Source organism: Mobula birostris, chromosome 21 (genome assembly GCF_030028105.1).
Source record: "Mobula birostris isolate sMobBir1 chromosome 21, sMobBir1.hap1, whole genome shotgun sequence".
NCBI classification, from domain to species: Eukaryota; Metazoa; Chordata; class Chondrichthyes; order Myliobatiformes; family Myliobatidae; genus Mobula; species Mobula birostris.
The window spans coordinates 28,242,793-28,265,303 of NC_092390.1; the positions used below are offsets into that span (position 1 = coordinate 28,242,793).

Below are 22,511 nucleotides of genomic sequence, written 5' to 3' on the forward strand. Positions count from 1 at the left end.
ATCTGACCTCCAGAAAATTATTTTGGAGAGGTAGTAATAGAGGACAAAGAAATAGCGGACAAACTTATTTAGAATTTTGTGTCAGTCTTCACTGTGGAAGACACCAGAAGAATGCCAGAAATTCAAGGGGGCAGAAAGGAGTCATGTTGCTATTACTAAGGAAAAGGGGCTTGGGAAGCTGAAAGGTCTGAAGGTAGAAAAGCCACCTGGATCAGATGGCTGCACCCCAGGGTTCTGAAGGAGGGAGCTGAAGGGATTGTGGTGGCATTAGTAGTGATCTTTCAAGATTCTGGAATGGTCCCAGAGGACTGGAAAAGTGCAAATGCAACTCCACTCTTCAAGAAGGGAGGGAAGCAAAGACAGGAGATTATAGGCCAGTTAGCCCGACCTCAGTAGCTGGGAAATTGTTGAAGTCCATTAATAAGGATGAGGTTTCAGTATACTTGGAAGCACATGATAAAAAAGGGCCAAAGTCAGCATGGGTTCCTTAAGGGATACCTTGCCTGAAATCTATTGGAATTTTTTAAGGAAGTAACAGGTAGAATAGACAAAGGAAAGTCAGGGGACGTTTGCTTGGATTTTCAAAGGACCATTGACAATTGCCACATGTGAAGCAGCCCAACAAGAGCACATGATATTACAGGAAATACACTAGCATTGATAGATGATTGGCTGACTGGCAAAAGGCAAAGAGTGGGAATAAAGGAGACCTTTTCTACTTGGCTACCAGTAACCTGTGATGCTCTGCAGGAGTTGGCGTTGGGACCATTTCTTTTCACATTATACATCAATGTCTTGGATGACTAAATTGATGGCTTTGTGTCTGAGGGTATGGACAATATAAAGAAAGGTGGAGGGGCAAGTAGTGTTGAGGAAGCAGGGATTCTGAAAAGACTGATAGATTAGGAGAAATAATAGATAGTATATGGTGCAGGGAAGTGTATGATCAGGCACTTTGATAGAACAAATAAAGGCATAGACCATTTTACAAAGGGACTTTGGAGGTACAAAGGGTCTTGGGAGCCCTCGTGCAGGATTTTATTGAGAATATTGTACAGAATATTTAAAGATCTAGATCAGTGGCTCCCAACCTGAGATCCATGGATCCCTCGATTAATGTTCAGGATCTATGGCATAAAAAAGGTTGGGAACCCCTGGTCTAGATAGAGTGGATGTGGTAAGGATGTTTCCCATATGAGGGGAGTTTAGTACCCGAGGGCAAAGCCTCAGAATAGAAGGACATCCCTTTGGAACAGAGATGAGGAGCTTATCAAGCCAGTGGGTAATGAATCTGTGGAATTAATTTCATAGATGACTGTGGATGACAAGTCATTGGATACATAATGTGGGGGTTGATAGGTTTTTGATTAGTAAGGGTGTCAAAGATTGTGGGGAGAAGGTAGGAGAATGGGGTTTCAAGGGATAATAAATCAGCCATGATGGAAAGGTGGCATAAATTTGATGGGTTGAATGGCCTAATTCTGCTCCTACAGTACGTCTTATAGTCTTATTTCACACCGAAAGGTCCAGCATGTACAAGGAGATTAAAAATCCTATAGAAAAAACTCAGATCAGGCAGCATCTATGAAGAGGAATAAACCAATGTTTCGGACCGAAACCATGCATCAGGATCCGATCACAAACCCTGAAGATTTTCAGCCTGAAACGTTTGCTGTTTATTCCTCTTTATAGATGCTGCCTGATCTGATGAGTTCCTCCATCACATCGTGTGTTAGTCTGAACATCCAGCATCTGCAGAATCTCATGCTTCTAACCCAGTAGAAATTGACTCCAGCCCAGAACGTGTGCATGTTTCCTGCAAAAGCACCAGTTTATTCCATGCACATGAAAATATAGGGCCAGAAAGCTCACTTCCTCTTCATTTAGTCACTAATCATGTTAACTGACACCTTTGCCAGCCTTGGGCAGAACTTCATTGCCCATCACATTCTGGAGTGCAACAGGCTGTCAGTGTTAATGAAGGCCACTGGACCCTATTGAATTATGGGACACTGTGTCCTTGCCTCACCAGAGCATGATGGTTGTTAGGCTACCAATGATTTGACTCAACAGAAATTCTGCTCATTTTATTGCAAGATATTCTTCAGTAGAGATAAATACTGGCCATGACATAATATTTAAAACAAAACAATAAAACTGGAGGCATACAATTAGAAATAAAGACATGAACTATAGATGCTAGAAATCAGAAATAAAAACAAAATGTGTGAAATACTGAGCAGATCAGGCATGAGTAGAAAGAGTTAGTGCTTAATGTTGAAGACCTTTCTGATGAGGAGTATTCGACCTCAAATTTTAACTGCTTATCTTTCCACAAATGCTACTGGATATTTTTTGAGATGCAGCTGGGTCCTCATGGTTTCCACAGCTACTTGTAAGAGGATTTACTAAGAACATGAAGAAAAATAAGATGTTTCAAAGAGTACACCATTCTGTGTTAGAAAATGGATTCCATTTTTTTTTTTTACCTGGTTTTTGGTTTATCAGGATTGGCTGCTGCTCCACCACATAACGCAGGTAAGCAGTGAGCGGCCGTTTCGGAGGGATGATGGGGGGCTTATCCAATGATAACCTCCGTATTGCTATGCACAAGTTGTTGCAGCTGTTTCACAAAGAAAAAAAATGTTATCCCTCGACATTCACTGGTAACGTCAATTGAACAGAAAATAGGAAAACAACGGCATTTTCTTACTTGACAAGAAACTTTACTAGACATTGCAACAAGGTAGACCATTTAGTTAACCAGTCTCAAAATGGATTTGGAATTTATGAAGCTTTGCAAAATAAAACCTTTGGAACAGATTAGCCAGATGGATGCTTCTGTATCCACTTATGATTGCCTTCAGTTCAGTAAACATAGTTCATTGCAAAAATTAATATGGTAGAGTTTGCAAGCAATTTTTTTTTCTTCTAATGATGCAGTCTACAATGGACTGTAAATATAAATTGCTCTGAACTGCTTCTGGGCTGAATTATTGTTTTATAAAGCCAAGTTTAAAAAAAAAATCTAATGAAGAGGAAGTATTGCTCAAAGTTGAAGAGAGAGTATTTGTGAAGCAGCCAGCAGGTGGCGTAGTGGCATCAGCGCCGGACTTCGGAGCGAAGGCTCCTGAGTTCAAATCCAGTTGGCCCCCTTGCACGCTTTCCATCTGTGCTGGGTTGAGCATCAAGCTAGCAACTCAGCCTCATAAAACATAAGAAAGCCTGCCAAAAAAACGCCGTCATGATGGCGTCCCGATGACCCCACTCGGAGTTAAGGGCTTTCTTCTTCTTCCATTTTTAAAGCAGCGAATGGAACTAGAAATCAAACCAAATAGAAATTTAAGCTCTCCTGTTCATTGTTATAGTCTTTACCTTAAAATGTGCCTTGGTAGTGGAGTGAATTTGAACCTGCAAGCATGAAGAGACTCTTTTATGGGAATGGTCACAAAGTATATAAATGTAAAAATCCTTAGATCTGACAAGCACATTATATTAAAACATGCAAAAATTGTTTTTATATAGCACTACATATCTGAAAGATGCTACAAAATGTTTCACTGCCAATTATTACAAAGCATGCGATTACGTGAATACAGATTCCAAAATTGCAGCGAAATTACAGATTCATTGATCAAAGGATAAATGTTACTCATTTATTTCAGAGATAAATCCCTGCTCTCTGCAGAGAAGCAAAGGAATTTTCACACCTGTCCAAGAAAGCAATGAATACTGAATGGCACCAATAATGTAACGTTTCCATGTACCGCGTTAAAATCTTACAATTAACGAAGAGCTCAAATCCTCGTTTCCAATTTATAAATCCTCAAATCACAGAAATGAGAATGAAATTAATAAATCTCATGGAAGTATTTTCTTTATGGAAATATTCTTGAACAGTTAAAGGTTACCAATAGTAGCATGCTGATTCATTAATCTGGTGTAAAAAGGGTTCAGTGTACAGATACGCAAATGGAACATAAAAATAAAGCATTACTGATGACAATCGGATGAGGAAAAAAAACTGATGTCTCAAAGCGGCAAGAAAATTGAGTTGGTGCCTCGAAAAGGCATCATCTACCATTAAGTACACCAACCACCCAGGACATGCGGAAAAGGATCTTGGCGATTGTAGGGATGACTTAGAGCGGACTGAAAAGCTTGAGAATGTAGATACTAAGAAAGAGAACGTGCAGGCGCTTTTAGAAAGCAGCAATTTGTATAAGTCAGTGGTCCCCAACCACCGGCCGCAAAGCATGTGCTACTGGGCCGCGAGGGAACGATATGATTTGGCGATATGAGTCAGCTGCACCTTTTCTCATTCCCTGTCACGTTCTGTGGAGCCATTACGCATGCGAGGTCATGACCCGCGCATCATCCGTGTCAGTGCAGGAAGGAGATCAACTCCTTAAGCTTGCAAATGACGGCGGGCTGAAAAGTATGTTTGACATAACATCTCTGCCGGCATTCTTGATCAAAGTCAAGGCTAAATATCCTGAGATAGCCACGAAAGTACTGAAAACTAAATTGCGGAATCGACTGGACATAAGGAACCCCCTTCGAGTATCGCTGTCTCCCATCATCCCTTGATGGGACCGTGTTGTTGCAGGGAAACAAGCCCAGAGCTCCCACTGATTCAGCAATATTGGTGTGTTGCAATGATTTAATATGTTCACACAGGGAAAATATGTGCTATGTGTTTAATATCCAAACGTTACTTAAAATGTTATGATGCTATTGACTTATATAACCATATAACAATTACAGCTCGGAAACAGGCCATCTCTGCCGTTCTAGTCCATGCCAAACGCTACTCTCACCTAGTCCCACCGACCTGCACTCAGCCCACAACCCTCCATTCCTTTCCTGTCCCTATAGCTATCCAATTTTTCTTTAAATGATAATACCGAACCTGCTTCTGCCACTTCTACTGGAAGTTCGTTCAACACTTACTTCAAGCTCCCCATCCTCCTCTGATAACTGACCTATCACTATATTCATGCAAGGAAAATATGCACTGTGTTTAATATTAAATTTGTTAGATAAACCCTTTTAGAAACGAAATTGAGTGTATTAGCCACTTATCACTGGTATTCCGGTCATGATTAACACCCCCCCCCCCCCGCCCTGAACAGAATCGCCAAAAACGATTTGCAGGAAAAAAATCGGCAGGTACACGCATGCGCAATGGTGCCACGCAAGGCTTCATGGTCATTGTAGTCTTTCTCTGGGTAAACACAACGTATTTGACTGCTGCTCTTGGCCATTGGCAACCCAACACCCCCCCCCCCCAGGTCGGCCGGTCCGCAAGAATATTGTCAATATTAAACTGGTCTGTAGTGCAAAAAAGGTTGGGGACCCCTAGTATAAGTCACCGGGACCGGACAAGAGGTACCCCAGGCTACTGTGGGAGGCGAAGGAAGAGTTTGCTGAGCCTCTGGCGATGACCTTTGCATCATCTATGGGGATGGGAGAGGTTCTGAAAGATTGGAGGGTTGCCAATGTTGTTGCATTATTCAAGAAAGGGAGTAGAGATAGCCCAGGAAATTATAGACCAGTCAGTCTTACTTCAGAGGTTGGTAAATTGATGTAAAAGATCCTGAGAGGCAGGCTATATGAACATTTGGAGAGGCATAATATGCTTAGGAATAGTCAGCATGGCTTCGTGAAAGGCAGGTCATGTCTTATGAGCCTGTCTGAATTTTTTGAGGATGTGACTAAACACATTGATGAAGGTAGAGCAGTAGATGTAGTGTATATGGATTTCAGCAAGGCACTTGATAAGGTACCCCATGCAAGGCTTATTGAGAAAGTAAGGCGGCATGGGATCAAAGGGGAAATTGCTTTGTGAATCCAGAACTGGCTTGCTCACAGAAGACAAAGAGTGGTTGTAGACGGGTCATATTCTGCATGGAGGTCAGTCACCAGTGGTGTGCCTCAGGGATCTGTTCTGGGACCCCTACTCTTTGTGATTTTTATAAATGACCTGGATGAAGAAGTGGAGGGCTGGGTAAGTAAATTTGCTGATGACACAAAGGTTGGAGGTGTTACGGATAGTTTGAAGGGCTGTCAGAGGTTACAGCGGGACATTGATAGGATGCAAAAATGGGCTGAGAAGTGGCAGATGGAGTTCAACCCAGATAAGTGTGCGGTGGTTCATTTTGGTAGGTCAAATATGACAGAATATAGTATTAATGGTAAGACTCTTGGCAGTGTGGAGGTTCAGAGAGATCTTGGGGTCAGAGTCCATAGGACACGCAAAGCTGCTGTGCAGATTGACTCCGTAGTTAAGAAAGCATACGGTGCATTGGCCTTCATCAATCATGGGATTGGGTTCAGGAGCCGAGAGGTAATGTTACAGCTATATAGGACCCTAGTCAGACCCCACTTGGAGTACTGCGCTCACTTCTGGTCGCCTCACTATAGGAAGGATGTGGAAACTATAGAAAGGGTACAGAGGAGATTTACAGAGGATTGGGGAGCATGCCTTATGAGAATAGGTTGAGTGAATTCAGCCTTTTTTTCTTGGAGCGACGGAGGATGACAGGTGACCTGATAGAAGTGTATAAGAGGTATTGATCGTGTGGATAGTCAGAGGCTTTATCCCAGGGCTGAAATACCTAGCACGAGAGGGCAGAGTTTTTAAGGTGCTTGGAAGTAGGTACAGAGAAGGTATCAGGGGTAGGTTTTTTTTTTAAAAACGCAGAGAGTGGTGAGCGCGTGGAATGGGCTGCCGGCGATGGTGGTGGAGGTGGATACGATAGGGTCTTTTAAGAGACTCCTGGACAGGTATATGGAGCTCAGAAAAATAGAGGGCTATGGGTAACACTAGGTAATTACTCAAGTAAAGACATGTTCGGCACAGCTTTGTGGGCCAAAGGGCCTGTATTGTGCTGTAGGTTTTCTGTTTCTATGCCCTCAATCTCATTACTAACATCAGAGAGGAGATTCAGGAGCCTGAAGACGCACACTTAACATTTTAGTCACAGCATCGTCCTCTCCATTATCAGGTTTCCGAATGATCCTTGAAGCTACAAACACTATTCACTACTTTAATTTTATATTTCTTCTAGTTTTCAGTTTTTTTTAATGTATCCACTGTACTGCAGCTGCAAAACAACAAAATTTATTACACATCAGTGATAATAAACCTCATTCAGGTATAGAATGAGTGAGCCATTTAGCTTTATGCCTTCTTTACCATTCAGGTGATCCTTCAAAAAGGTGACACTTTTCTGACTGAATATTCTGTCCCCCAGTTCCCTCAGTGCATTTTCAAACAGTGCAAATTCCAAACACTAACCACCTCAATGGGTCAATAAACTTCTCATCTTTGCTGTCCAATACAACTGTGTCCTTATTCTGATCTTAGTTCAAGACACACAATCAGACCAAGTATCGTCTCTGCATCTATCCTGTCACGCCTGCAAGAATCCTGTATGTCTCAATACATCACCACTCATTCTTCCAGACACATGAAAATATAGGGCCAGAAAATTCACTTCCTCTTAGGCCAATTCACACCGAATTTGGTGAAGCTTCACACAACTCCATCCATTGCAAGAATACCCTTCCTCAGACCAGTAGGCCCAACCTGTACATAATATTCCAGATGTGCGCTTATTAGGGTCCTACATAATCGCAGTGAGAGATCTATATTTTTTTTACTCTAATTCTTGTGGCTTCCTTCCTGCTTGCTTACCTGTAAACAAACTTACTATGATTTGTGAACACCCCGGTTCCCCTGCAAACCAATTCCTTTACATTTCTACTTCCTCCTGAAGTGGAAGCTTTCATTCTTCTCATTACATATGCAGATCATCAGCCATTCACTAAGCCTGTTTATAGCCCTTCAGGTCTCCTTGCATTTGCCACACTATGCTATTTCCAAAGATACATTTCTTTTCCAAAACCCAAGGATACAGGTCATCAGGTTCTGGTTATTTAGAAGTTTTCGATTTTCATTCTCTAGTGGCTCACTGTTCTTCAACTATTTTCACGTGTGTTTTACACCTCTTTCTGTGCAAGTGGATACAAACTGTTTAATTTCTCTGCCGTTTCTTTATTCCCCAATATAATTAGCTTTTACTAAACCTTTCCCTCTTTACATATCTATTGAACTACCTGTGCTCATATTTCTCACCAGATTACTCATATTCTATTATTCCTTTTCTTAATGTCTTAGTTTTTCTTTATTTCAAAATATACTTTATTCAAAAATAAAATTATATACAATAAACCATTCCATAACTTTCTGTCCTTTACAAACGTTTCCATCATAGTCTGTACATATCCATACTTATGGCCACCCACGTGGCACTCCAGCCCATCCATCCTCCTCCACACCCTCTCTGCGAACTGACAGTGTGCAAAGAGGTGGGCCACAGACTCCTCCTCACTGCAGTCCTCCCGTGGGCAGTGGGGTGCGGAGACTTTCCTGGCGTACAGGAGGGATCTGACTGGGAGGGCCCCTCTGTCTTAGTTTTCTACTGAATTCTGGTATAGCCAATCCTCAGGCCTTATGCTCTTTCTAGCAGCTTGACAAGCCTTTTCCCTTGATCTGATGCCATCTTTAACTTTTCATTAGCCACAGTTTGATTACTTTCCTTATTGGGAATAGCTATTGCATTAATTCTTTAATAGTCAGCCAATAATTTCCTGCTATCATACCTTATTTGGCGGGTGAGTGGGGTGTGGGTAGTTACATCTGAGAAATTGCCTTGTCAGCAATTGAGGATGTTTATCATCTTTCAGCCTTTAGTTTGAGATGTCTCAAATATAGGCAAGTAGTTTTAATGACCTAACTCAAACAATTCATTTAAGTTTACAACTTTGTAACTGTAACTAAATCCTTGATTTTCTCACTTGCAGACCCAGTAAGTACAGATTGGCAACATCTTCCCTTCCACAATCACCACCAGCACAGGTGCACTACAAGGCTGTGTGCTTAACTCCCTGCTCTACTCACTTTATACCTTTGTGAAGGCAAGTACAACTCCAACACCAAATCCAAGTTTGCTGACGACACCACTGTTGTTGGCTGAAACAAACATGGGACAAATCCTCCTATAGGAGGGAGAACGAAAATCTTATTGAGTGGTGCCACAATAACATCAGAAAAACCAAAGAGCTGATTATTGATTATAGGAGGAATAAACTGGGGGTTCACGAGCCAGTGCTCATGTGGGGATCTGTGGTGGAGAGGGTCAGAAACATTAAATTCCTGGCATTATATCAGAGGATCTGTGCTGCGACAAGGATGCAATGCTATTTCAAAGAAAGTATCGCAGTACCTCTACTTTCTTACACATTTGAGCAGATTTTACATGTCATCCTCCACTCTTGACAAACCTCTATAGATGCACAGTGGAGAGTACCCTGACTGGTTGCATCATGACCTAGTATGGAGACACCAATGCCAAGAACAGAAAAGCCTACAAAAGGTGGTGGATACAGCCCAGTCCATCACAGGAAAAGCCCTCCCCACCACTAAACATATCTACAAAGAGAGCTAGCACAAGAAAGCAACATCCACCAAGGATCCACAAATATCCAAGCTATGCTCTCTTCTCACTGCTACTATCAAGAGGTACTGAAGCCTTAGGTCCCATACTACCAAGTTCAGGAACAGTTGTTACTCTTCAACCATTAGGTTCCTGAACCAGCATGGACATCTTCACTCACCACAGCAGTGAACTGATTACTGAACACAACCTATGGACTCACTTTCAAGGACCCTAAAACTATATTCTCAGTTTTTTCAAAATGTATTTACCATTATTATGTTTCTTTTTGTATGTGCATAATCTGTCAGCCCTTGTTCACGTGTAGTTTCATCACTGATTCCAATGTACATTTGTATTCTACTATGAATGCCTGCAAGAAAATGAATCTCAGGGTAGTATTTGGTAACATATACTACGTTGTTAATAAAATCTAATTTGAACTTAAATTTGCTTATTTCAGACATATAGGGTAAATAATACAGAAAATGTTGGGGGGGTGGTGAGTGGAAATTGCAAGACAGCAAAATGAACAAACCTTGCAGAGAAAAATGTCTCATTATCCATGCATGTAAGAAATAATGGTTGGAAAAATAAAAAATTGTTTTCTTCACATTTTGTTATTATTTACCTCAACATTAATTCCATGGGTGAATTTTATATTAGGGATGTAATTTTTAAATTCCATAAGGGCTACAGTAGTGGTCACCAACCCTTTTAAGACCAAGATCCCCTACCTTGAACTTAGTGAAAGGCAAAATCTACCTACTAAATTGTTTAAGAGAAAAAACAGCTCAGATTGTACTTCCAATTTGAGGCCTTTTATTTGGGCTAATTGTATTTGAATTACACAAAATACTTTAGTCAAACTTTCACATTAATTCAAACAAGAAAACACTGTAACTAGCATATCAAACAGGCCATAGCTGTCTTTCTTTAAGAATACTACAATACTTCACACCTTTAATTCTAAGTTTCATTATTTAATTTTATTTCAACACGAAAAATAAATGAATAAGAATTGACTGTTGCACTCAGTGTGATGACTGGTGCCGAATACTTTCTGCTAGTTCCCTGAAATTTGGCCCATAACTACAGCCAGCCAGTTTGAGATAGTCTGTGAGGTGTCTGTCAGTAAGACAGCTCCTGTACTTAGATTTAATAATTTTCATCTGTGAACATGCAATTTCACATAGATAAGTTGACCCGAAGTAGGCACTGACTTTTAGTGCTATAAAACCAACACGCACACCACGCATTGCTGAGGCCCCATCACTAGTAATTGCCACCAGTTTATGAATGGGGATGTCATTTTCACGGACATATTTTTTAAACTCATTGTAAATATCCTCACCTCTCGTTCTCTCCTTTAATTGCAAAAGAGTGAGGAAGTCCTCCTTTGTTGTAAAATTCTGGAAAACCATTCTGACAAATACAACAAGCCGAGCTGTTTGCATTACATCCAGGGATCCATCAAACTGTAGTGAAAAATATTCACAGAGTGACGTCAATCCACGAACTCTGACAGTGACTCTACCCTCCTTGTCACTGTCGCAGGGCCAAGCGGTATATTATGTATTGCGGTTGTGATGTCGTTTTTGTTTTTAAAGTCATTAAAAACAGTCTCTGCGGTAATGGCCATTGCTTCCTCGAAAAAAATCGCCATCTGTAAAAAGCTTCTTGTGTTTAGCCAAAAGGTGACTTACATGAAATGCTGCTTCAATAGCAGCCTTATTTTGAGCAGCATGTTTTGTGAAAAACGATTGCTGGGCCTTCAACCCCGATTTCAGCTCCTCAACATTCCTGGCACGAATTGTGCTCTTTGGGGGGTAGGTGTCTTTAAATTTCTGGTGGTTGGTGTTGTGGTGCCGCTCCAGATTCCCTCTTTTAGTCAGTGCTTGTGTTTGGTGGCACAACATACATACACACTTGTCTTTCACCAAGGTAAATAGAAATTCCTCTTCCCATTCTGGATGGAAATTGTACGTTTTTGCCTTCTTTCGTGAAGCCTCCGCCATGCTATCAGGATATCATGAGCGATTGCCGATTGCATCGCCTCTGGTCTGGGCCGACATTTACGTGCCCACCTAATTAATTAGCTGGTTTATTTCAGCTTTTTTCTTAAAGATGTGCTGGGTGCGTCCCAACTACCGCTGCATTCTTCGCAGCAATGTATCGGTCTGCAGCCTGGAGCTTGGGGACCACTGCCGCATATTGATGTTTGTGACACTTTGTACTCTTATCTAATCTAATTGGTCACTTTGATGCAGCACAAGCTACGCTGAAAACACGGTGCATGGCAGGGGAGCTACACACGTGCACTGGGCAGAAAGAACGGAACTAAAACCCCGCAACCCGGAAACAATCTCTCTTTACAAAAACCTTTCAGTAGCTTAAGTATTGCTATATTACCATTATCCTAATCAGTATTACTTATTTTTATAATGCTCACATTACAACAGTATTTGTGTATTTATTTTTGATTTTTTTTTTAAAAACGGGATCTACTGGGAAAGTCTCAAAGATCGACCTGTCGATCGCGATCGACAGGTTGGCGACCACTAGGCTACAGTAATTAGAAGAGGACAACTATGGAGGGGGCAAGTCCACTCAAGGATAAAGGAGGGAATTTGTGTTTGGAGTTAGGGCAAGTAAGTGGCAGAGGTACTAAATGTGCTGGTAATTTCCAAGGAGGATTAAAGACAACGTGGGGCATTCTTACATGCTGGGACATTTTGAGATTGAGGAGGAGGCTCTCCAGAAAAGTTTTATGGTGGATAAGTCTCCAGGGCCGAATGGCATTCATCCCAGATTATTGAAAGAAACAAGTGAGGAGACTGCTGGGGTTTAGTAATACAGTAGACATTATCTACATGGTCATTAATAAGGCATTTGACAAGGTCCCTCATGATAGGTTAATATGGACAGAGAAGTGGCAGATGGAGTTTAATCCAGGCAAGTGTGAGGCATTTCACTTTGGGAGGTCAAATGAAAGGGGAAAGTACAGAGTTAATGATAGGCCCCTTAATGGCATTGAGGTAGAGAGGGATCTTGGGGTCCAGGTTCATAGGTTTTTGAAAGTGGCTACACAAGGAGATAAGATGGTAAAGAAGGCATAAGGAATGCTTACCTTCATTGGTGGCGGTGTTAAGTGTAAGAGTAAGGAAGTCATGCTGTAATTATACAAGTCTTTAGTCAGACCACTCTTGGGAGTATTGTGTGCAGTTCTGGTTACCCCATTATAGGAAGGATGAGGAGACTGCAGAAAGGGTTCAGAAGAGGTTGACCAAGAAGCTGTCTGGATCGGACAGCATGAACTATAATGACAGGTTGAACAAACTTGCACGGCTCTCCTCACAAAATCAGAGGCTGAGGGGAGACCTGAGAGACAGAGATATGGTAGACTGTTCCCCAGGGTAGAAATGCACAAAAATGCAGTCTTAGGTGCCTGGAATGGGATACCATGGTTAGTAGTAGAAGGTACCAGTTTGGTCGCATTTAAGAGGATTTTAGATAGGCATATGATGTAAAAGGAATGGAGGGATATGGATGATCAACAGGTGGAGCACATTTAGTATAACTCAACATCAAAACTGGCACAACATTGTGGGTTGAATGGCCTGGCCAGTGCTATAATATTCTACATTATTCTATGTTGAACTTTCATAACCCACTTTAACATGGGGAGGTTGGGGTGGCTTCACCGGTTGGTAGGTCTTTAGAAAATTCCCATCATACTCTCTGTCTCTTGCTGTATCTCAGCACCACACAGTTTGAATCTATTTTAATAGATTACTTCCAAGGGCCTCCTTCCTTATAAAAAGTGGTTTTCTCATGGGAGTAAATTCACAAATATTAAGCAGAGAACTGGCTATAAACAAAGGTATTAGTAAGGGAAATGATTAAATTGCAATAAATGGAATTGAGAGTAAAAGTAAATCAGTAAATGAGGTTAAAAGTTACAAAAATATTCAAAGGACCAATCCACAATGCAACAAAAACAATGGTTGACAAGAGAATGAAAGCATACTTGAGGTTTAGGAAGCAAGGATCAGACAGAGCTCCATGAGTAAAGGTAGCCAGAAAGGAGCTTAAAAAGGCACTTAGGAGATCTAGAAGGAGACATGAGAAGGCCTAGGTGAGTAAGATTAAAGAAAACCCCAGAGTTCTACATGTACATAAAGAACAAGAGAATGGCTTGAGGATAGGACTGATCAGGGGTGAAAGAGGAAAAACATGCCTGGAGTCGGAGGAGATAGGGGAGATCCTTAATGAATACTTTGCTTCAGTATTTACCAGTGAGAGAGACCTTGATGAATCTGAGGACAACATAGAACAAGCTGATATGCTGGAACATACTGATGTGAAGAAAAAGGATCTGCTGGAACTTTTGAAAAGCATTTGGATAGATAAGCTCCCAGGACCAGTTGGGATATACGCCAGGTTACCACAGGAAGTGAGGGAAGAGATTGCTACATCTTAGGCAATGAGCTTTGCATCCTCACTGGATACAGGGTAGTACCAGAAGACTGGAGAGTGACAGATGTAATTCATTTATAGACCAGTGAGTTTTACACCATTGGTGGACAAATTATTGGAGTGGGTTCTTATGATTTACAAGCATTTGGAGAAGCATAGGTATTGTGATGGGCAAATCATGGCTCATGAGCCTGACTGAATTGCTTGAGAAAGTGACAAAACAAACTGAGCTGTGGATTTTAGTAAGGTGTTTAACAAAGTTCCCCATGGTAAACTCATTCCAAAACTCAGGAGAAATTGGATATAGGGAATCTTGCCTGTATGGATACAGAATTGGCTTGCCTACAGAAGTAAGCATGCTAGTAGATGGAGTGTGTTCTGCCTGGAGGTCAGTGACCAAAGGCGTTCCACAGGAATAGTTTGATGATAACAAAGTTAGGGACAAAAGTAAATTGTGAAGAAGGTCAAATGAACACACAAAGATCTGGCAAATGGAGTACAATGTGGAAAAAGGTAGAATTGTCTGTTTAGGCAAGAAAATAATAAAATCCAAAAGGTATCTGGGGCTTCTGATGCATGAACTGCAAGACTAGCATACAGGAAAAAATAAGAAAATTCTATTGTTTATTGAAAGGGGACTTGATTACAAGAGATTCAATGCCAGTTACATTAGGCATTGGTGAGTCCCCACGAGGAGTACTATGTAGAACACTGGTCATCTTACACACAGTAGGATGTAAGTACATTGGAAGCGTACAGAAATGGATATCTGGAATGGGCAGGTTATCATATGAGGAAGGGTTGGGGGATATCTACTGGAGTTTAGAAAATCAAGATGGAAACTTGATCAAAAAACAAATGCCATAACAAAGAAGATACAGTAGGCCCTCCACTTTCTTAGAGGTTTGCACATATTTGGCAGTCATCTAACACTCTGACAAACTTCTATAGATGCAGAATGGAGAGTACCCTGGCTGGTTGCATCACGGCCTAGTATGGCAATACAAATGCTAAAGAGAAGCCTACAAAATGTAGCGGACCAGTGACAAACAAAAGAAAATCTACTGATGCTGGAAATTTAAGCAACACACACAAAATGCTGGAGGAACTCAGCAGGCCAGGCAGCATCTGTGGAAAAGAATGCAGTCAATGTTTTGGGCTGAGACCCTTCAGCAAGACTGGAGAAAAAAATGTGAGTAGATTTAGAAGGTGGGAGGAGGGAAGGAAGAAACACAAGGTGATAGGTGAAACTGGGAAGGGGAGGGTGAAATAATGAGGTGGGAAGTAGATTGGTGAAAGAGATACAGGGTGGAGAAGGGGGAATCCAACAGGAGAGGACAGAAGCCATAGAAGAAAGAAAAAGGTGGAGCAGCACCATAGGGAGGTGATGGATAGGCAAGGAGATGAGGTGAGAAAAGGAAAAGGGCATGGGGAATGGTGGGGGGGGGGGGGGAGGGAGAAGACGACAGCCCAGTCCTTGACGGAAAAAGCCATCCTACCATTGAGCATATCTAAGGAGTGCTGCCGTAAGAAAGCAGCATCAAAGACCGCCCCCACTCCACCATCAAGGCCATGCTCTCTTCTGGCTGCTGCCATTGGGAAGGAGGTACGGGAGCCCTGGGTCCCACACCTCCAGGTTCAGGAAGTTATTGACCTTTAACCATCAGGCTCCTGAACCAGCATGGATAACTTCACTCTCCTCAACATTGTACTGTCTGCTGAATACAATCAATGCACTCGCTTTCAAGGAATCCATAATTCATGCTCTCAGCATTATTTATTTATTTTAATATTTGCACCATTTGTTTTTTGCACATTACTTGCCAGTCTTTGTGTTGATTCTTTTCATTGATTCTATTGTATCTTTGTTCTAATGTAAATGCCTGCTAGAAAATGAATCTCAGATAATACTAAGTATTACCCATAATACTTTGATAACAAATTTACTTTGAACTTTTGAACCACTCTCTCCATTCAAAGCCAAACTAACACCAAAACCAATGAGACACTGGATTGCTTCATTTTGCACTGATTGGTAATTTTGTCTGTCACTGTTTCAGAAGGCAGACTATTTGAACTGATTGGGATTGTATTGCCTCAATTTTTAACAATTGGAATGCTGAAAAGCAGCACTAGATGCTCCCCAAGTATTAATTCTATCCTGAAACCATTATTGATTGGATGAGGAGATTCAGCACATCCCTTATGGTGGAGGGAAAAATAAATGTGAATTTTAAAAATGGCACATTTTAGATATTTACTGGAAATACAAAAGGGGAAAATTAATATTTTCAGCAAGTACATTTCTAACACTTTCTGCTTCACATCAGACAATAGCCAAAAAACACAGCACACAATAATCTCAATCATGCTGTTATTATCCCCTGAAGTACAAGCAAGACCACTATGTAAAGGGAAAATGTTCAGAAATCAGATGTTCCTAAAATATTAATTAAATGTCATCCTCAGAATTAGATGCTTTTCCAGTCCTAAACTCATAGGCCCAAATAATTCACCTGAAGCAAAACTGTAGTTTTCATTATTCCACAATCTACTCTACACAATAGTGACACAAATTCAAATGATAAAATTAGACTTTGTTATATAATCACTCTGAACTGGCATTGTACATGATTTGTCAATTTTATTTTAGCAACATATAAATTCTTGTCATTTCCATATATCAAATAGCCAATCCTATGGAAAAGCATCTAGCCAGAATGAAAGACATTAATTTTCACTTCTTCAGCCAGGGATGTCATTGACAAGGCCAGTCTCCAACATCTACTGTAAATGAAAAGATAAGTTGGTGCTCCTGAAAGGTTGCCTTCAATCTGCAAGACAGTTTTCTTGGACTTTACTCCAAAACCAATAAAAAGTATATGGAGTACTTCCAAGCCAGGATTATGTATAGGAATACAGTAACACCTAAAGTGTGATTAAAGTGATAAACAGTCCCTTGTTATTTGAAAGGACTAAACAGGAGTCATGCAGCAGAGTATAAAGTGTTAGTCAGAATTTTAAAAAAAAGAGGCAGTGTTATTTTATGGGGTTAAAGGAGCATTTTGTTGCAAGAGAAGGTGATATAGTTTTGGGTGAGAGGAAAACAATAGAGACATTTCCCTGGGAAGCTAATGAGAAGGGCGATGCCAAAGGAGAGACCCCACTCAGTATGAAGAGAAGTCATGTTATTTCAATCAAAGTATATGATCAAATTACATACATGTCACCATATACAACCATGAGATTCATTTTCTTTCAGGCATTCACAGTAAGTACAAGAAACAAAATAGAATCAATAAAAGACCAAACAGGTAAGACAACCAATGTGCAAATACAAAAATAGGAAAATAAATAATAAGTAAGCAATAAATATCGAGAGCATGAGATGAAGAGTCCTAGAAAGTGAGGTTGTGAGAGTAAAGTTGTCGAAGGCAATATTGCAGTTTTTCAAATGATAAAAATTGGATTATCATGTTTGTTGTTCTGTAAACGGGGTTGGGGGGTGGAAGTGTTGTGAATGCTGGGAAAGGAAGTGAAATATTAAAGAGCAGGGATGTTTAAGGGGAGTGGAAGGATAGGAGTGGAGTGAACAGAAAATACTGTGCCCTGTGGCTGAATGGAGGGCCGGAGGCTATTTATGGATTCGGGTCATAGACCCTGCTCCATTCACTGCTCCCTAATCATTCCACTATGGTAGGAGATAATGATGCTATTGTATCGGACAGGATGGCAATACTGCTCTGGCGGGCAGGACAGAGGGGCAGGAATCTCCTTGTGGAAGAGGGGTCGGGCAGGGTAAGGAGGAGGGTAGCTCTTTGTGGAGGTTGAATGAAGGGAATGGGGGCAAGGCTATGTTTTACAATAATCTGGAAACAGCGGAGCTGAGAAGGAGTGGTTTATTTTCAGAGCGCGGTTCCGGTTCCCTGTGCACTGCCTTCTCCGCACTCCACGGATGGCCCCCGGGACCTTGCGCTTGCCCCAAGAACCCCGGCTCCCTGCAACTCGACCATGACTCCCGCGCCTGAAGCCCGGCTCCATGCAACTCGGCCATGAATCCCGGGCCTAAAGCCCGCCTCTCTGCGCTCGACCATACCTCCTACACCAGAGCCTCCGGGGACCCTTCACCTGTTCCCCGTACTCACCTCACGGCCCGCGGGCAGCTGAGCAGCCCTGCCAACCCCTTCCCAAGCAAGGCCACACCGAGAGACGCCAGAGCCGCCATTGCGCTGCTGCCGCCGCCAGGGAGATTGTGGGAGGAGCGGGCGGGAAGACGGCGCCCGCCCACTGCAAACAGCGGCCGGCTAACGGTGGGTCCTGACAGCGTAGTTCCCATCCCCTCTGGCGGCTTTATTCGTGGTTCAGCCTGATTACGATGCATCGGTTTTTCCCCCAAGCATTTTCAGAAATGCTTAAGGGTCAGGCAGCTCAGAAACCTTCGGACCAGCTTGTCCTTGCCGACCGGGGTGGTGAATTGATCTGATCCCATTTCCCTTGTTCACGTACATAAATATACTTGTGCAGATGACAGTAAACTCGACTTTAGGTTTTCATATCCCTGTACCTGTCTAAACGTCTTTTAAAATGTAATTGCTCCCACTTCTACCTCTTCCTCTGGCTGCTTGATCCATATATGTACTACCTTCTGTGTGAAAATGTTGCCCCTCAGGTCCCCTTTAAATGTATTACAACTCAGTTTAAATCTATGCCCCTCAAGTTTGGCCTCCCTAATCCTGAGAAAAAGACTGACAATTCACCTTATTTTTGCCCCTCAAGATGTCATAAACCTCTATAAAGTCTCCACTCAGCCTTCTACACCCCAAGAAAGCCCCAAGGCATTCTTCAATTATGTGAAGAAAAAAAGGATGACAGGAGTGAAAGTAGGACCATATAGAACATAGAATAGTACAGCATAGTACAGGCCCTTTGGGCCGATTAGAGATAAAGGTGGGAAGATGTGCCTGGAGGCTGTGGAAATGAGCGAGTTCCTCAATGAATACTTCTCTTTGGTATTCACCAATGAGAGGGAACTTGATGATGGTGAGGACAATATGAGTGAGGTTGGTGTTCTGGACCATGTTGATATTAAGGGAGAGTAGGTGTTGGAGTTGTTAAAATACATAAGGACAGATAAGTCCCTGGGCCCTGATGGAATATTCCCCAGGCTGCTCCATGAGGCGAGGGAAGAGATTGCTGAGCCTCTGGTTAGGATCTTTATGTCCTCGTCGTCCACAGGAATAGTACCAGAGGATTGGAGGGAGGCGAATGTTGTTCCCTTGTTCAAAAAAGGTAGTAGGAATAGTCTGGGTAATTATAGACCAGTGAGCCTTATGTCTGTGGTGGGAAAGCTGATGGAAAAGATTCTTAGAGATAGGATCTATGGGCATTTAGAGAATCATGGTCTGATCAGGGACAGTCAGCATGGCTTTGTGAAGGGCAGATCATGTCTAACAAGCCTGATAGAGTTCTTTGAGGAGATGACCAGGCATATAGATGAGGGTAGTGCAGTGGATGTGATCTATATGGATTTTAGTAAGGCATTTGACAAGGTTCCACACGGTAGGCTTATTCAGAAAGTTAGAAGGCATGGGATCTAGGGAAGTTTGGCCAGGTGGATTCAGAATTGGCTTGCCTGCAGAAGGCAGAGGGTGGTGGTAGAGGGAGTACATTCAGATTGGAGGATTGTGACTAGTGGTGTCCCACAAGGATCTGTTCTGGGACCTCTACTTTTCGTGATTTTTATTAACGACCTGGATGTGTGGGTAGAAGGGTGGGTTGGCAAGTTTGCAGACGACACAAAGGTTGGTGGTGTTGTAGATAGTGTAGAGGATTGTCAAAGATTGCAGAGAGACATTGATAGGATGCAGAAGTGGGCTGAGAAGTGGCAGGTGGAGTTCAACCCAGAGAAGTGTGAGTTGGTACACTTTGGAAGGACAAAGTCCAAGGCAGAGTACAAAGTAAATGGCAGGATACTTGATAGTGTGGAGGAGCAGAGGGATCTCGGGGTACATGTCCGCAGATCCTGAAAGTTGCCTCACAGGTGGATAGGGTAGTTAAGAAAGCTTATGGGGTGTTAGCTTTCCTAAGTCGAGGGATAGAGTTTAAGAGTCGCGATGTAATGATGCAGCTCTATAAAACTCTGGTTAGGCCACACTTGGGGTACTGTGTCAGGTTCTGGTCGCCTCACTATAGGAAGGATGTGGAAGCATTGGAAAGGGTACAGAGGAGATTTACCAGGATGCTGCCTGGTTTAGAGAGTATGCATTATGATCAGAGATTAAGGGAGTTAGGGCTTTACTCTTTGGAGAGAAGGAGGATGAGAGGAGACATGATAGAGGTGTACAAGATATTAAGAGGAATAGATAGAGTGGACAGCCAGCGCCTCTTCCCCAGGGCACCACTGCTGAATACAAGAGGACATGGCTTTAAGGTAAGGGGTGGGAAGTTCAAGGGGGATATTAGAGGGTTTTTTACTCAGAGAGTGGTTGGTGCCTGGAATGCACTGCCTGAGTCAGTGGTGGAGGCAGATACACTAGTGAAGTTTAAGAGACTACTAGACAGGTATATGGAGGAACTTAAGGTGGGGGCTTATATGGGAGGCAGGGTTTGAGGGTCGGCACAACATTGTGGGCCAAAGGGCCTGTACTGTGCTGTACTATTCTATGTTCTATGTTCTAAGAAAAACAGTCCCACCTACCACTGTCTCCTTACAACTCAAGCTCTCCATTCTGAAAGCTACTTATGAATCTTTCTGCACCCTTTCCAGTTTAATTGCACCTTCATATAGCTAGGTGATCAAAAATGCACACACTACTCCCAAGTGCAATCTCTCCAATGTTCTGTACAGTTGTAACGTACCTTCTATCTCCTGAAGGCAATAAGACACCATCTGATCTGCGCCTAGTGATGATGTATTGTAAACAGACACACTAGAGGAATTTGTTTTCAGAAACAAAAACAGAGACAGCTGATTTTCTTCTCCCATTCAGACTAAGCACCAGGAATTGGGTCTTCATTCGTAGCTGCTTGCAACACTTTGCCTACCAACTGGGATGTAGCAGGAAAGTGGAACAGCCAGAGAAAACTTATTATTAAGTTATGAGCAACACACACAAAATGTTGGAGGAACTCAGCAGGCCAGGCAGCAACAATAGAATAAAGTAAACAGTCAATGAAGAGTCTCGGCCCAAAACGGCAACTGTTTACTCTTTTCCATAAACGCTGCCTGGCCTGCTGAGTTCCTCCAGCATTTTGTGTGCATTGCTTTTATTTCCAGCATCTACAGATTTTTTTGTATTAAGATATGAAATCATTTATCAGATGATGACAGAAATGAAGTACTGTAAACTTCTAGGAAACGGACACGAGTAAAATAAAACCCAATTCCAGGCAAAATCAGAGATTCTGTTCATAGCATATAGAGCTTCTGCCTTACAGTGCTAGGCACTCAGGTTTGATCCTGACACCAACTGCTGTATAGAGTCTGCACATTCTCCAGGTGACTGTAGGCTTCCTTCAAGTGTTCCAGTTTCCTTGCACTTACCAAAAACAAGGATTTATTGGTAGGTTAATTGGTCACTAAATTTCCTCTAGGGTGTAGGTGAGTGGTAGAATTCTGGTGGGAGTTGATTAGAAAGTGGGAGGGAATAACAAGATGTGATTAATGTTCGATTAGTGTAAATGGATGGATGGTGACTGGTGCGAGCTCATGGGTTGAAAGGCCTGTTTCCACACCTTACGACTGTATACATGACATTGAGAGCTCTTTGGTTGAATGGACAATAGACTATTTTAATGTAGCTGATAAGAATTTCATAGAGCCTAGGTCCATCTTGACTTTTTATCTTTTTCTCTTCCCTGTGCAGTCCATTTATTTTTGTCTGCCCGGCATAGGCTTTGTACAGTATATGTCCTACTTCCTTGAATTTTTTGAAAGTTTCGCTTTTAATCCTGCATTGGTCTGGTGTATGTGAGCCCCTACCATAATGGTAACACTGTTTCTTCTACCAGGCAGGTTTTTGTTTAGATGTTGCAATTTTGTTTATGCTCACTTTTGTATGTTTATGCTGACTGCAATACAAATATGTCTCTGGCTGCTGTTTCCATTGATACAGCAATTTCTACAGCTCTTTCAAATGTGAGTGGTGCTCAGTTAGGATCCGTTTTTTAATTCTTGCTTTACAATTCCCCAAACTAAATGATCTCCCAGTGCATCATTAAGCCTATCATTGAACTGGCGATAGTGAGACAATCACTTTAGGTCAGCCACGTAAGTTGAAATGGACTCCCCTTCCTTTTGATTTGCTTATGAAACTTAAAGTGTTCTACAATCAACAATTGTTTTGGTTCTAAATGTTCCTGTGTTGCTTTCACGCCATCAGCAAATCTCATTTCGGCTGGTTTGGTTGGAGCATTCAAACTTCTAAGCAAACTAAGCTCTTGCACCTATTACACTCAGCAAAACTGGTACTCTTTTCTCATTGGCTATTGTATTTGCTTTAAAATACTGCTGAGTTCGTTCAGTATACA

The 22,511-nt window shown here is 42.0% G+C and overlaps 1 protein-coding gene across 2 annotated transcripts in view; it reads right to left on the reverse strand.

Moving 5' to 3' along the window:
• tfam (transcription factor A, mitochondrial) overlaps positions 1–18,246 on the reverse strand; it is a 46,349-nt gene extending 28,103 nt beyond the window's left edge. Inside the window, exons 1-3 of one of the 2 annotated variants that reach the window (XM_072239228.1) lie at positions 18,128–18,246; positions 3,376–3,411; positions 2,490–2,623 (exon numbers count right to left, since the gene is read on the reverse strand). In XM_072239228.1, the coding sequence (XP_072095329.1) occupies positions 2,490–2,623; positions 3,376–3,411; positions 18,128–18,207 (250 nt within the window). In that variant the 5' untranslated portion in view covers positions 18,208–18,246. The remainder of the gene's footprint in view (positions 1–2,489; positions 2,624–3,375; positions 3,412–18,127) is intronic. The other variant, XM_072239229.1, reaches the window with a different exon arrangement.
• Between the last annotated feature and the right edge of the window lie 4,265 nt (positions 18,247–22,511).